Below are 17,523 nucleotides of genomic sequence, written 5' to 3'. Positions count from 1 at the left end.
TTTCAAACAAATATTCCGCGAAATGGGGAAATTGGAGAGATGTGGAAAACTGCTTTAATGCTATCGAAAATCTATCTTCCGGTCAAAGCGGAAATTTGGACGTGAGGTGTATTTCGCGAAAAGGTCGATGACCTAGAAGGGAATTCGGAACGTCACTGAATCTTGTACCTATGACTACTCACTGGTGGAGGACTCTCTCTCTCTCTCTCTCTCCTCAAGCGCTCTCTCTCTCTCTCTCTCTCTCTCTCTCTAATACTCGTATTTATTGCAATGACGATGTAGAGCGAACTGGATGTTAAACGCCATTTGTAGCTTAATGTTTGAGTATAAAAAGCCACGGTGTATGTGCCACGTACACACACACACACACACACACACACACACACACACACACATATATATATAATATATATACACACATATACACACATATACATACATATATATATATGTGTGTGTGTGTGTGCATTTGTTACGTGACAGTATTTGAGTGCGCTGTACACGCTCACGCCAAGTTAAACCTTCACTACTGTGCAATTACACACAAAAAAGGTGTAAACAGAGATATACGAATTTCATCCAATACCACGAAATCTGATCTGCAAACACAGCAGCGATTTGCATTCTGCATTTTCTGTTTACAGTTCCAGCTAATGAGTTCCAAACAGAGATGGATCTCGTGACAAAACCCCATTCATCCGATTCCAGGTATTAAATTATATCTGATTCACTAGATATGGATGAGTAGGGACTAGGGGGGTTAGGGGATGAAATGAATTATTGCTGTTTAAAAATGGAAAAGCAAACCTCAAAGGGGAATGGTGTGGGATTATGACCATTTCCCAGGATACGCCAGTTGTTTTCTGTTATATGAATAAGGCAAAAATATGTTTAACAACCTTCTGCCACACATACTAAAACGAACCTTCTGAGAATTAGTCATATCTTTTAACGACTTGGGTTAGATCCTTTTTATGAGCTATTTATAATTATGCCTGTTTATTGAAAGTCTATCTACCAAAACTGTATCCTTCGCTGGATATCCTTTCTATAACTGATCCTCATCACTGACAATTCAAAAACACTGCAAATGGAATGAAATATAGGTATTGGCCAAAGGCCAAGCCCTGGGACCTATGAGGTTACTCAGCGCTGAAAGGAAAATTGGGAGTAGAAAGATTTTAAAGGTCTAACAGGAGGAAAACCTCTCAGTTGCACTATGAAACAATTTCCAGAAGTAGGTCGAGGAAAGTAAGATGGAAGAAAGAGAATATGAACGGAGGTACAGTAAAAAAAAAAGAATGAAAAGGATTGCAGATATGGCCGACGGGGTCCTGCAAAGAACCTTAAGTAATACCTACAGTTCACCACATGAGACGCACTGATGGGGGGAAAAATACTGAAAATGATAGTCAGAAAGACTATGCTATACCTACCCTTCCTCATCATAAATTTATTCATACTTGTGTGAAACCTATAACTCATTTATAGATTCACTTATTAGTTTATGACATCAAAGGGTCCAGCATCAAAACCCATCCACAAATAGAAGAAAAATCTGCAATATTTTGGCTCCATTGGGAATATTAATTTTGCAGAAATGTGTAGATGAATACTTCGACTTTAGAAATTGCGTTAACATGAATAATGTTACTATTATTTCAAATACGCAAACATAAATTACTATGACGTAAAAAATATACGAATGTAACTCGAATATTGCCACATACATAAGCCTATACATCTATACTGTGGAAGCAAATAGGGAGAAAAATTTTGATGATCACAAAGTGTTTGTGGAGGCGAAAAACCACGAAATCAATTGCTATCAAGATAAAATAATATAAAAAACCAGATTTCAGTTACACTAACGTACCATACACAGTATTACAGAAAACCCTACAACCTGGATACAGTGTAATTCACATTAAAGAAAACCCTACTACTTGGATACAGTGTAATTCACAGTAAAGAAAACCCTACTACTTGGATACAGTGTAACTCACAGTAAAGACAACCCTACTACTTGGATACAGTGTAATTCACACTACAGAAAACCCTACTACTTAGATACAGTGTAATTCACAGTACAGAAAACCGTACTACTTGGATACAGCGTAATCATATAGACAGAAAACCCTACTACTTGGATACAGTGTAACTCACAGTACAGAAAACCCTACCACTTTGTTATAGTAGAAATAACAAAAATAACCACACAGTCACAAAAGCATAAAAAATAAGAATAAAAAAAACAAGTAATAATACTCACAGCTGTCTTTGTATGAGGTTACTCCAAGTGGCCTTGAGTTCGAGGGTGGGTGCCCTCAGAACAAGGGTACGTTTGTTTTCCCTCCCCAGAGTAACGGTGTTGTGATTCTTCTTCTTCCTCGCTGCTCGCTGAGTCCTGGGCAGCGTCATGTAGCTGTTCGTGGCTCCTGCCACCTTGACGGTGGTGTCGATGATCAGTCTGAACTCCGTTGCTGAAAAGAAAGGATTGAAAAAATTCATGATTTGGATGAGGTGAAAAAACAATCTTCTATAATAATAATAATATCCGTTTGGATCTCTATTGTTTGTCAGCCCCGGGTGAGCGGGCGGGATAGGTAGGGAATCGGGAGGGTAGGGGAGACATGACAGGCAGCGCCGGGTTCCAGCGCAGCGTAGGGCGCGCCATCAAGCTCGTGCTTAGCATATGTGTTAACATTGTTTACTCTTACATAACATATGTGGGTCTGAAGGCTCTCTAGTTTGCTATTCTAACACTTTTGACTAATGGCAGCCATGTTTAACGTGTAAAGAACACCAAGGAAAGAATAATATCTTGTACTATCTATTTCTTGCTAGAAAATTAAATAAGATCACTCATTACATTTGCACGTTATTCATATATATTCGAACTGCTAATGCAATAAAAGCGTATATTTGTTAAAGTTTTCTCTGTTTTCCTGGTGTAATCTGCGATTAGTAATCACTCAATAAAAACTGTGACTGGGCAATGCAGTTACTAAGACGTTCAAGACATCTAAATGATTATATACGAATAACAAAACAAAGGGGAAAATACTGTTAAAATGTTACGTCCTCATGCCCGTAACATTTCTGTCACAAATAATAATAATAATAATAATAATAATAATAATAATAATAATAATAATAATAATAATAATAATAATAATAATAATAATAATAGCAAAACAGCGACCTCCTTGGAAAAGGCGCCTGGAAAAGCAAATCATGGTGATGAGATCTGACTTGAGTAAAATGAAAGAGATGGCAGAAAAAAGGCTAAGAAGCAAGAAAACAAGGGAGGAACTCAACGAGAAATACAAAGTACAAGAGAGGGGACTAGACAACACGATAGAAGATGTAAAACAGAGGCTTAAGGCCAAAGCACATAAGATCCAACGGTACATGAACAGGAATAAGGGATACCAACAGAACAAACTATTCGGAACCAACCAGAAAAGACTATACAGTCAACTAAGAGGGGAAGACAACCACCAAGAAATTCCTGAAGCCGAACCAAGTAAGACACTCTGGGAAAACATATGGAGTAATCCGGTATCACACAACAAACATGCAACATGGCTCCAGGAAGTCAAGGCAGAAGAAACAGGGAGAATAAAAAAAGATTCACAGAGATCACGACAGACACAGTCAGACACCAACTAAAGAAAATGCCAAACTGGAAAGCCCCAGGTCCCGATGAAGTCCATGGATACTGGCTCAAAAACTTCAAGGCCCTACACCCACGAATAGCAGAACAACTCCAGCATTGTATCTCAAATCACCATGCACCCATATGGATGACCACAGGAAGAACATCCTTAGTACAAAATGACAAGAGTAAGGGAAATATAGCCAGTAACTACAGGCCTATCACCTGCCTACCAATAATGTGGAAGTTACTAACAGGTATCATCAGTGAAAGGCTATACAACTACCTAGAGGAGACAAACACCATCCCCCACCAACAGAAAGGCAAAATGGTAATGAAGAACAGTAGAAGGAAAACCAACCTAAGCATGGCATGGATAGACAATAAGAAAGCCTTTGACATGATACCACACACATGGCTAATAGAATGTCTGAAAATATATGGGGCAGAGGAAAACACCATCAGCTTCCTTAAAAATACAATGCGCAACTGGAATACAATACTTACAAGCTCTGGAATAAGACTAGCAGAGGAAATATGATAAAAGCCATAAACACATGGGCAGTGCTAGTAATCAGATACAGCGCAGGAATAGTGGAATGGACGAAGGCAGAACTTCGCAGCATAGACCAGAAAACCAGGAAACATATGACAATACACAAAGCACTACACGCAAGAGCAAATACGGACAGACTATACATAACACGAAAGGAAGGAGGGAGAGGACTACTAAGTATAGAGGACTGCGTCAACATCGAGAACAGAGCACGGGCAATATCTGAAAACCAGTGAAGACGAGTGGCTAAAGAGGAAGAAGGACTAATAAAAGTAGACGAAGACCCAGAAATATACAGAGACAGGAGAATGACAAACAGAACAGAAGACTGGCACAACAAACCAATGCACGGACAATACATGAGACAGACTAAAGAACTAGCCAGCGATGACACATGGCTATGCTACAGAGGGGAGAGCTCAAGAAGGACACTGAAGGAATGATAACAGCGGCACAAGATCAGGCCCTAAGAACCAGATATGTTCAAAGAACGATAGATGGAAATAACATCTCTCCCATATGTAGGAAGTGCAATATGAAAAATGAAACCATAAACCACATAGCAAACGAATGCCCGGCACTTGCACAGAACCAGTACAAAAAGAGGCATGATTCAGTGGCAAAAGCCCTCCACTGGAGCCTGTGCAAGAAACATCAGCTACCTTGCAGTAATAAGTGGTACGAGCACCAACCTGAGGGAGTGATAGAAAACGATCAGGCAAAGATCCTCTGGGACTATGGTATCAGAACAGATAGGGTGATACGTGCAAATAGACCAGACGTGACTTTGATTGACAAAGTCAAGAAGAAAGTATCACTCATTGATGTCGCAATACCATGGGACACCAGAGTTGAAGAGAAAGAGAGGGAAAAAATGGATAAGTATCAAGATCTGAAAATAGAAATAAGAAGGATATGGGATATGCCAGTGGAAATCGTACCCATAATCATAGGCGCACTAGGCACGATCCCAAGATCCCTGAAAAGGAATCTAGAAAAACTAGACGCCGAAGTAGCTCCAGGACTCATGCAGAAGAGTGTGATCCTAGAAACGGCGCACATAGTAAGAAAAGTGATGGACTCCTAAGGGGGCAGGATGCAACCCGGAACCCCACACTATAAATACCACCCAGTCGAATTGGAGGACTGTGATAGAGCCATAATAATAATAATAATAATAATAATAATAATAATAATAATAATAATAATAATAATAATAATAATAATAATAATAATAATAATAATAAGAGGGCTGCAAATAATTATGGACTTTTCATATACGGTCAACTTATGAATGAACAACGTGAAACACTATTTAATATATTTAATGGATCCAAATAACAATGTACAGACTTGCTGAATGAAATCTGGTCTTTCGATAATCATCTAAAGCTACCTGAAAATAAACGTAAACCTGATTTCATTACTTTGAGGGCGAACTGTCTAGATCATATAGTGGTTAACGACCTTCTGGTAACCCTTTCAGTCACATTGAAAACGCATCCCGTCAACAGCATTTTCATTTGTAAGATAGTAATTGAAAAGGAATTTCTGAGGATGGTACATCACAAATGCTTAAAATAACTGTGGTAAATAATTATCCACGTGCTGTATTGAACTGAAGTATAGTCTTTTTCTATACGAATTTAGTTTGGGAACAGAAGAGTTGCTTCGCATTAATGAATAGGACGTAACATATCTTTTATACATTCGAATGCTCTACAAACAGATGTTTTGTTAGAAATAAGATTTGCCGTAACAGGAAATGTAACCAAACAATGGTAACAAAATAATAATGTATTCACTCCACATTCGACAACAGAGACATCGAAACAACAACAAAAGCGCAAGAGCCATAAGCAATAAGGACGGAAACCAGAGATACACGAAAAATTTCGGGACGGATACCAGAGAAACACGAAAAACTCTTCAATCTCTAAAAAAACAGAAATGGCGATTCAAGTTTGGAATTTCCACAACTCTTGTCAAAAATAATGGAGGCAAACATACAGACAGCAGTTGAAGATTTAAATTGAAGTATAGAATTCCCTAAGTATTTTAGGTAAAAGTAATGAATGCATATATACAGCCGTTGCAAGATTTAGAGTAAAGTTTGGAATTCCCTAAAAATCTTAAGTAAAAATAATGGATGCATACATACATACATCAGTATGAGGGTTACATACTTCTGAAAATAGTGACTTCGACTTTAGTTAAATAACTACCACTTTCAATTATCACTAGTCACAGTGGAAAACTTAAAAAAAACCTTCTCACTGCGTAAATGAGCAAGCATTCTTTTCTGATCGTTTAAAGCGATTTCGCAAATCCCTTTAAATTCTCAGCTTAAACCAACTATTCATGAATATAAAATCATGTGGGTGGGTTTCACGAGCAAAACGAAATTTCGCTAATTACAAAAGTTTTTTTTAAAGACAAATATGAATTTAACGAACAATTAAATTATTTGTTAATTCTTATCTTTTTACATTTATTTATTTTCTTTTTCTTCTTTTCTTTTCTAAAAGGTAATCCCATACTTCCGCATTTCTGTTATTTCTTTTAAATGAACACCATATTCTTTGGAAGCTTGAATTTCAGGCCAGTGTGGCCCCTGTGGATTTGTTTCATATGAATAGGAATCGTCCTGAACAATAATAAAAATCTTAAACTAACGCGTCATAACTGCCAATGATTCAAACCAGTATGCCCTTTCACCTCTGGGCAACAACAAGCAACTAAATAAACAAAACACTTACACACAATTTGGAATATTATGAGGAGACCCGTCAGGCCACAAAAACCTTTTCCAGGTTTTAGTTTAATTCAATGCCTTAGGCCTTAGGACTAAAATACTTTTTTATTTTATTGTCCTACATGCTCTAATATTCATGAAAGACTTCAAAGAGGAAGTGCAACAGAGCAGAGAATCAAAGATGCTAGACCTGGATACTCAACTCAAACTTCCCCGTAAAAGTTCTAAGCCCTCTAGCGTCAACAACAGATAACGGACAGGGGAAACAGAACTCAAGACATTCCCAAAATGAGTGAACAGAATTTTAAATAATGATGGCTTGACCTGAATCAACACATAAAGATACTTCAGGACTGAATTTATTAAAGCAGTTGGCTGAAAATGTATCATTTAACACTCAAGTCTACATTTGTGGTTATCGAGACTCCGGCGAGATGTCTAATCTTTTCAAGTTACTAAGAAATAATATGAGTAAGAAAATTGCTTAAATCAAAGAATAATTATATAATCTCTCTCTCTCTCTCTAAACTTACTACATACATCATACTGACACGTGCATGCCTTAAAAAGTTAAGCACAGAGTGTATATGCATGTGAAATGCATACTAATGACTTAATTATATCATACTATCAGTATGTGCATACTGTATAGATTCATACAGAAATTATGTGCATAAATTAAATTTGAACTAATATAATGTCTTATTTTTTATATTATTATAATCAGTACGTGCATACTATATACAGATTCATAAATAAATAATATACATGAGTATAAATATGAACTAATATAACGTGAAAAATAATTATACAATGTAAAATATGCAGTGTCACTACTTAACACTGTACTGATTTCAAAGATATGTATATCAATAAACATTCGCTACAAAATGCCGACGTTAACAAGAAGAAAATGTATACCTTATATTCAAATAATACTTGAGTTTGTTTCACAACATACTCGGGTCCCTCAGCAATCAACAGTTGAAACAACATTCAAGAATTACCACATGAGTCAAACATGAAAAATTCAATTTAAAGGGTTTATGAATTTACCTAAAAGATCCATGTCACGGGTCATCCAGAAAAGAACTTTATGCTGGTTTCATTATATGGTAATATGTTACAGCATATTCAAAATATCCAATAAATGGAACATCATTTTCTTTCACAATGAGAACTTCACTGCAGGTGAAAATCGTATAAAAATGTTCGTATAGCTCTATTATTTTAAAATGCTTTATAACGCATTAATTCAAATTAATAAGCTAAGATAAAAAAGGTGGAATCGGTTTGCATTGGAAGAGTCCATAGGTACATACCAGGCCTCTCATTCCCCCTAACAAAGTATACCATGATTACAGTCCACTTTGGGTTGAATCTAAATCATCGAACCTTTATAGCAAAGCTGGAGACCAAATGAATAAATGAGAGAGAGAGAGAGAGAGAGAGAGAGAGAGAGAGAGAGAGTAGTACTATTTCACGCATTTGTAAATACATTTTATTTCAAGTGAATTAACATGAGGACTGAAAGAAATTAAAGTTAAGTGTCTGTGCATGCCTATATAAACTCTACGGAGACAGCTACCCACATTACACTAGGTTGTGCCTTTGTCGCCTAAGACATAAGCAATACTGGTGTTTGAGCGACGAAAATTCATAAATTAAACAATTATTTATATTCTGTGCCCAGATTCTGCTTAAACTATAATTAAGGTTTGCCAGGTTACCAGACTCTTCATTATACCATTAACCTTTCTATCACATACCAGATGATCTGTAATTGCCTCTAAAATATAACAATTATAAATTACACGTTTCCAAGAATTTTAAATGCGAATAAGCTTTATATGAAGAAATTGTAAAGTGAACCAGTTTGAGGGGGAACTTATAACTTGAATCATAGGCGGCATAGAGCATAAAGCATAAAAATATTCATATCTATCAGACCTTGAGAGTATCTACAGGCTTTTGCTTAAGAGAACAAATACTACGGACTTTATAGTTAACAGGATGAATTAGATTCCAATTATTTACTTCCCAATTTTTTAAATAATTTCGATAAGAATGAGGCTTCATTCGAGGTAATTCGTCACTTCCAGAGGACAGCTTCAAAAATAATTAATAATCAGCTATCACCACAGGATTCTGTCTATCTGAACAGCAGCTTAAGAATATCATATATTTGATGTACACATGTTAGTTCATATAAAACCAAAGGTTATTTGGCTACTTTTCCAGTTTACTTAGAAATAAAATTCCTTCTTATAATTTTTCAGAAAAATTAAGTTAACATTTCCGTCACTGCTGTGGTCTTATATTAACTAAGTAACTCACGTTTGAGCTAAATATTTGGATCTAGTGTCAATTTGTGTTAAGATTGTGTCTACACAGCTTGAACTTTTACTTTCCATCCAGGTGCACTGTAGTGACGACTTTCTTAAATTCTTGTTTACTTACTGTATTGAACTTATCTACATTGGAAAAAATCTAAATGTTAAGAGAAAGTTATTCTTGGTCCGTAAAGGTAAACAAAACAAAATTTCAAAAGCCAACTAAAAACCACCACATATATTGTTCTTTTTTCATGAACGATATATATTTTTCTCAAACACTACTATTTTTATTGATTTACCTATCGTATTTCAAGCATAAACAGAGATATTTAAAAAAAAATGCCACTCGTTGTTTGATTACGAATAAAACACTTTTTAAAATGACCTCCAAGCAAACATCAACAAGGAACTTTTCGTAGCAGCAAAATGTTACCTGAAAAAAAGAAAAAAAAAGAATTCCAGATAGAGTTACCTTTTTTTTTGACGGTGAAGAGAGCGTGCAAGACTGCAGTCAGAGGCACCGGATCCTCCATGACGAAGATGACCCTGTCTCGGTTGATCTTGGTGAAGAGCAGGAGGTCATTGAACAGCATCACCCAGTACTGCTTCAGGTTCCTGCCCTCGAACTTGTACAGTTCGCCTCCGAACACCCACTGGCGACGGTTGTCGTGCAGGCGGAAGGGCTGTGAAGGGGTAGGTGGGGAATTGAGGACGGACGTCTTCGGTAGGACAACATGGTCGTTATAGATATTAAAAGTGTGAAAGATTTTGAGGTATTTTGCTAATTCAAATGTCAATTAACTTGATAGGACGTTCGTAGACTCAAATCTAATCTGTTAATATGATATGAAGATTCAAATATTAGTTAATAAGATATGATGCTGGTAGACTCTTGGAGGAATAATGGGAGGAGACGCCTTGCTGCAGGATAAGTGAAGCCACTCAGGTCGCTGGCCGCCATACTGGGACTGGCAACTTAATCCCTGGGTCGACCGTTGAAGGGGTCGACCATAGGCGCGCGACCTCGCGATGACTAAGGTGTCACTCAATTGTTTTTAGTTTAATTAGAGAATTGCACTAGTGGTGTACAAGATCTCCTCAAAAGACAGACTGCAAAGCACAATAATCAACCACGTCCAACTTCTTATTCGCCTGAACTACAAAGTTTTGCTCTTACTCTTAACTTTTATTCCCCGCATGCTTACCATTACGTGAGAAAAGTTTTTGATTCATGTTTGCCTCATCCAAGAACTATTCAGAAATGGCAGACTAGGTTTCACTAAATCTGCTCTTTCAGCAATGAAATTACGTTCGGAAGAATGTGCTAAAACAGGTAAACCATTGTTGTGTTCATTAATGATGGATGAAAGAGTGATAAGAAATCAAGTGGAATGGGATGGAAAGTGTCATGGTTGCATCGATATGGGAACAGAACTGGATAATGGCAATCTCCCTGTAGCAAAGGAGGCACTGACATTTATGACTGTGGGAGTGAATGGCAGTTGGAAAATGCCTGTTGGGTATTTTTTCTTAATTGCAGGGCTAGGTGCTACAGAGAGAAGTAATTTAGTAAAGTAGTGCTTGACTAAACTTCATTCAGTAGGCATTACAGTTATATCTCTTACTTGTGATGGGACATCTTCAAATCTGTCCATGATAAAGAATCTTGGCTGCACCTTTGAAAACAACACCATAGAATCGGCTTTTAATCATCCTGTAACACAGAAACCAATATGTGCACTTCTAGATCCATGTCACATGATAAAACTTGTTAGAAATTGTTTGGGAGATAAAAAAATTTTGATTGATAAGAATGGAAATTATGTGAAATGGGAGTACATAGAACATTTGTACAGACTCCAAGAAAAGGAGGAACTGCACTTAGGTAATAAGCTCAGGACTGCTCATGTTGCATGGATGAAAAAAAGAGATGAACGTTTGTTGCACCTTCTTTAAAATTCTGCCTTGATGAAAAAATAAGTGAATCTGAGGGAAGTGAAGCTACTATTGAATTCATTATGGTATTCAACACCTTATTTGACATATTAATTTCTCGAAATCTAAATGCCAAAGGATTTAAAAGCCCAGTTCAGAAGAATAATGCAAGTGATATTAAAGATTTTCTAATAAAAGCAGAAACATATATCAGATCTTTGAGACTTCAGGATGGTAAAGACATCTTAAAATCTAATAGAAAAACTGGTTTCATTGGCTTTCTCTATTGCATACGAAATCTTCAGATTCTGTGCGAAAATTGTACTTCATCAGATGCTGTGCCTTTACAATTTTTGATGACCTACAAATTCAGTCATGATCATATTGAACTATTCTTTGGTCAAGTAAGAAGTATGGTAGGCCATAATGATAATCCAACAGCGAGACAATTCTCTGCTACTTACAAGAGGCTACTTGTACATAATGACTTAATGGATACCATTCGTGGCAACTACTTGCCATTAGAGTCGGTGTCCCTATTAACTGCTTTAAGCAGCATAAGGAATATAAATGCTTCTGCTTCAAAACATCGAATTTTAGATGTTTAAGAAGCATATTCAGATAACAAGGAAGATGATTATGATTATATTCCAAACCATTACCACTTGTCAAAATGTTCAAATAAAATCGTAGCTTATATTGCAGGCTTTGTTGTTTTTAAGTTAAAAAAGTCTTTACAGTGTGAAGTCTGCATTGATGCATTAACGTTAACAGACGCTAATTTTCGTCACGCCCTCATCAAATTAAAAACGAAGGAAAATTGGTGAATACATCACATGATGTTAGTGATATATGCAATACATGTGAAAAAAATATGAGGGAAATGTTGTCCTGCAACAAAACACTGGGGAGAGTTAACTTCCATAATTTAGTTAGTTCAGTATTGGCAGCTTACAGAGGCAAAACAATATTTTCAGAGTTCGGTTATCACATGTATGATACTCAACCATTGAACAATCACTTGCACTTATTGATTAAAGCAATAACTGAAACATATTTGCAAGTGAGATATAATTATGCTGGTAAGCAGATTACTGCTAAACTTCAATCGCAGGTCGCAGGAAAGAGTCGCCAGATATATACTAAGCTAATTCATTTTAGCGGTCAATAATTCCTAATAGTAGGCGATAACAAACAGTAAGGACTAAGGAATTAGCAGACATAAAGAGAATAGCTTTAAATTTGTGCCAGTAATAGGTTATATGTACATAAGATTATGAAAAATTTGTATTGTATTTCTGAGTAATAAAGTAAGCTATTATGTATGATAAAATAATTAACTATGTTCTTTAAAACAATGATAAAACTTCTAACACTTTTCGCCTCCATTTATGCCATGAAAAGACGCATTATGAAAATAAAAGATGGGAGAAGTAACTGAAGCGTTTCTATTAATCCTTATGGTGTGGTGTCTCTTTCGCCAGTCCTGGGCGTGGCTGCCCCGTGGTAAACTGCCTTCACTTCACTGAACGGTCTGACCCATGCGGGACGTCTCCTCCCATTATTCCTCCAAGGGTAGATTCAAGTTTAGTCAGTTAATACGATATGAGGATTCAATATTAGTTAACATATGACGTTGGTAGACTCAACTAGTATAATCTGAAGTTGGTGAACTCAAAAATGATCAGTTAAGATTACATGAGGGTAATGTACTTCAATGTAATTAGTTATCATGGTATAAGATAGGAAGAGTCAAATATAATCAGTTAACCGATTACATTCGTGCCCACCCACCTTAAAGCATGTTAACTGATTACATTTGATTCTATCAACCTCATATCACGATAACGGATTATATCTGAGTTCAACAACCAAATATCTTGTTAACTGATTAATTTTGAGTCCACCAACCTCATATCATGTTCATTAATTATACATGAATCCTTCAACCTCATTTTATGTTATATATGAGGTTAATGGACTCAAATATAAGCAGTTTAAAAGATATGAAGTCCCTAAACTGAAATATTAACAATTAAAAGGGTTGTAAGGTCGATAGACCCCAAATTTATCAGTAAGCTAGATACTAGCCATGAAGGACAAAATAAATCCACAGTTTAAAAGAGAAAAGGCTACAAGTGTTACAGAAAATTTGTAGAAAACTGGGCGATTTACGTTTAGTCAATTAACGGATACTGACTGTGACATAATGAAAGGTTACACCATTATGTCGTTCATAAAAAATCTACACACAACAGAAAAAAGCTGAAAACGTAAAACAAATACTTTCTGGTGTTCCTTCTCAGTGATTAAGCTAAAAAATATAAGACCCACTGGGCAGTTTCGTTAAAGGTGTGAATGTTTTAACGAACAACATAATATTCAATGTACCAGTATTCATAAAGCAAGAGAACAATCCCTTACTCACAAGACCAAAGTGGATAGAACAGAGCAATAATACCACCCCAAGAGAAGAGGTGTCCTAACCTGTGTGTACTTGGTGAACACAAGACGTTGTTCGATGTCCGAGACGGACACCAAGGGAGGCCTCAGGGCATTGCCGGCTACACCTGTCGGGGACAGCGGGGGCGTTGGCTCCATTATGTTCTGCTGGCTGGTCATGCCTCTGTAACACGCCTGAAGGGAGTCGAGTTCAGTGTTTAGATTTGCATTCTACATTTCGAAACATTTGAGACATTATAAATATAAATATAAATATAAATGTAAATATAAATATAAATATATCGATGATGACATAGGAGTCTTTATACCAAACCATGATATACGGTAATATATTATAGATGTAACTACGTTCTCATGAAAGTGATATATTTGATGATATTTATTTGCACGTATCAAGAATTAATTCATGCAAGTGCAGTGTTCCCTTCCCAGTAACAGTCATATTATATATATATATATATATATATATATATATATATAGATATATATATATATATATATATATATATATATATATATATATAATGACTGTTACTGGGAAGGGAACACTGCACTTGCATAAATTAATTCTTGATACGTGCAAATAAATATCATCAAATATATCACTTTCATCTGAACATAGTTACATCTATAATATATTACTGTATATCATGATTTGGTATAAGGACTTTCATGTCATCATCGATATGGTATGAGTACTATCAGTGAAAAAAGTAGTTTCATTAACCTTTATATATTACCTTTTGGAGAAACTATCGCAGCATTTTCGCCATATATACCACTATCATAGATAATATTCTGCATTTATCTTTGATATATTATACGTTATAATAGACGTCCATTGTCACATAAGATCATTCCATAATTGATGTTATAATTTCAATGAGCATGAACAATATGCAGTGCCTGCCTTTTAAGTTACTATCATTATTACTGTCAATATCATTATTATTACAAGATAGAATATATTATTTTGCTTAGATATATTATGCATGCTACTGCAGCTATCATATCACATTATTTACACATATTACTGTCACTTTTATTATTAAAACGTATGTCTCTTTTAATATTGGTATATGTGTTGCCTAATCTTATTTCAGAAATATGATAAAGACTGCAAAAAGTAGCATAAAATTAATTTTACTTTAGTCAGTTGTAGTACCTATCAAGTAAATATGTGATGGATGAAAAATATTAAGATGTAATATATTTAAAAAGCAGTTGAACAAGGACATTAATCAGATACTGGAAGAAATTCTCCCAAACCCTTTTCAATCATAGTCAATAACACGTCCAAGACTGCATATATAGCTTCACTAAATGGATTTCATATAGGTCAACATTGAAGCGAAATGTAGAATCATATACTAAAACGTTTAAACAAGAAAAAATATCAATGTAACTAAAATCGAAAAATTATTTTTTTTCGTAGTCCATAACTAATCTTCAGGGTGCAAAATGGATAGGTAAACTGAAAACCCATCGTCTTCAGCAGACTACAAAGGCTAAGAAATAGAGGATTATATTTCCTTTATTTCAGCTTTGAAGAATCCGAGGCGTTGCAAGTGACCATATGTTGCAGAATGAATTTATCACATCTTTCCTGTTTAGCTGATACTGTACCATGATTAGATCAACTAAGAGAAATGTTATATTAGAAGATTTAAGAGAAATAAAATCCGTCGCCTCCTCTACCTCGGTACAGAATTGTCTTTTATATTCTTAGATAATTAAATGATATTATGAAATAATAGTTATTTTATAATAATCTTGATATAACCTTCCCTCACTAGCTTAGTTCTTCGGAAAACCATCCGAATTATCTTGCAAAATAGCATAAGACTATTTTTCAAAAGATTTAAAATTCCTTCTAATTTAAATCCAAAGATCTAGCTTGGTACTATAATCAAATATATAAAATATAAGGATACGTAACCTCCTCTAACACAGCAACAATTAACTGAAATTGAATTGCTAATGAACTTTAAGCCACACCTGATATCACTGCCTACCCAAATTCTGAATCCTGATTCATCATATTTCAGCTGATACTAGTATACTTTTTTTTTAAGTACACAGTCTATGCCTAATCACCTTGGGTTAAAATCAACCTTTTTTTCATGAAGACTCACCTTTAGTCGATCAAGCACGGTGTCCAGGTAAGTATTATCCTTGTGGCCTGGCGAGGACGAGTACAACTTCGTCAGGAAACCCACCAGCTCACGTATATGCTGGAAATATGAATGAATTTAAGAGAGACGAATCTTGGGGCAAATAAATAACACTGGAATAGAATTGGTCAGACTATTGCCACCAAAGCCATATAGTATTAATAAGAGCAAGGCAAGTTTCCTTAAAAAGTGTATGTTTCATAATAATATGTGCATTAAATGCAATAGAGGAATACTTTAAAATTTAGAATAGTTTTGATGTCACATTTAACAACAATTAATATACATCTAATAATATTGCCAGTTCATCACATATAGTATTATTTTTTACAGTAGAGGTAAGGTCCAGATGGGATAACATTAGAAGGGGCAATAAAGACCAGCAGGATGGCCCAGGAAATTGGGAGAAAAGGGGTACACAGGAAAAACAGTCAAAAAAAGTAAGATCTCGTTTTCCATCTAACTGCATTTATACTCTAAAGTGGCATTTTCATAAAGCTATATAAGAAAAACAATGGCAGTTTGGAATGAATTTCAATTACAGAAATACATTTAGCAAAAACGTTACCAAGAGATATATATAACTAACACCAGGATAAAACAGTCACGTCATTTCGCCAAAGAAAGGCAACTTTTTTTAAGTTGAAATTTACAAGGAATTGGAGGAAGGGGGGGGGGGGGGATGGCAAAGTAATCGTCCTATCAAATATGGTCCGAGAAAAACGTCACAGTTGCACAAAGGAGCATCAGATTTCAAATCTCTCCATGAACTTGAAACTCCCTCGACTTTTCTCTTATGTGCCAATGACATTTTCTGTTGGAACACCATTATTTATTACCAAATCATAAGGATAAATCTTTACAGATGGAATAACAGTTCTATATACCAGGCTGAGTGAGAGAAGGTGACATTCGCGTTAGAGTAAGGACATACGACCATTACTTTGTTGGCCACTTCATGGCCTATTTTCATAAGCTAATGGAATCTCTATTACATGATTTAGAGAGCAAAATGCGTTACGGCAGACTACAATAAGTAACTAAGATATTATAAGAGATTACAGTTACATTCAAATGGCAAGGCTACAAATCACTGATCGTGAATCAAACCATATTAACATTACCATTTAAAGGAGGTATATGTTAGATATAATACATAAAACATCACATATAAGCCAAAGTGGTAATTTTAAAACAAATTCTTTTAATGGCCAACTTAAATAAAAGATTGCAGCATGGTAATGAATATGATTAATTACAGGAGGGGGAAAACAAGGAAAAATAATAAAACACGAAATTGTTCATTTCATTATAAATATTTTCTAAAGTTTCGAATATTAACTCCGTGCTATGGCAGGCATATAAATGAAGCACTGTCCTGAATAATGAATAATTATCCTGGAAAAACTATCTGAATTCAAATGGTTAAAATCTTTGAAAAATGACACTGCCGATACGATTTATGTGGAAGAAATATCTATTTATTTATTTGTTCCTCTTCGAGAAATAAAACGCCCAGATCTAGAATCATCATGACTTGTATCTTGAGTAGTTAGTTTACAAGCTCAAAGACACTACTCGTACTTCCAGTAAGCTAAAGAGTATCTGAATCCTGTGCATGGATGAACTGCACTCTATATGTG

At 35.4% G+C, this 17,523-nt stretch overlaps 1 protein-coding gene across 1 annotated transcript in view; it reads right to left on the bottom strand.

Annotated features, from left to right (window-relative positions):
• LOC135212112 (uncharacterized) overlaps window positions 1-17,523 on the bottom strand; it is a 500,342-nt gene that overhangs the window by 164,592 nt on the left and 318,227 nt on the right. The window contains exons 22-25 of the mRNA XM_064245510.1: window positions 15,842-15,940; window positions 13,731-13,880; window positions 9,781-9,991; window positions 2,273-2,483 (exon numbers count right to left, since the gene is read on the bottom strand). Coding sequence (XP_064101580.1) covers window positions 2,273-2,483; window positions 9,781-9,991; window positions 13,731-13,880; window positions 15,842-15,940 — 671 coding nt within the window. The remainder of the gene's footprint in view (window positions 1-2,272; window positions 2,484-9,780; window positions 9,992-13,730; window positions 13,881-15,841; window positions 15,941-17,523) is intronic.

The sequence above is a fragment of the Macrobrachium nipponense genome, chromosome 19, assembly GCF_015104395.2.
Source record: "Macrobrachium nipponense isolate FS-2020 chromosome 19, ASM1510439v2, whole genome shotgun sequence".
In the NCBI taxonomy this organism is placed as follows: domain Eukaryota; kingdom Metazoa; phylum Arthropoda; class Malacostraca; order Decapoda; family Palaemonidae; genus Macrobrachium; species Macrobrachium nipponense.
This window is presented reverse-complemented; position numbering and strand designations above follow the sequence as displayed.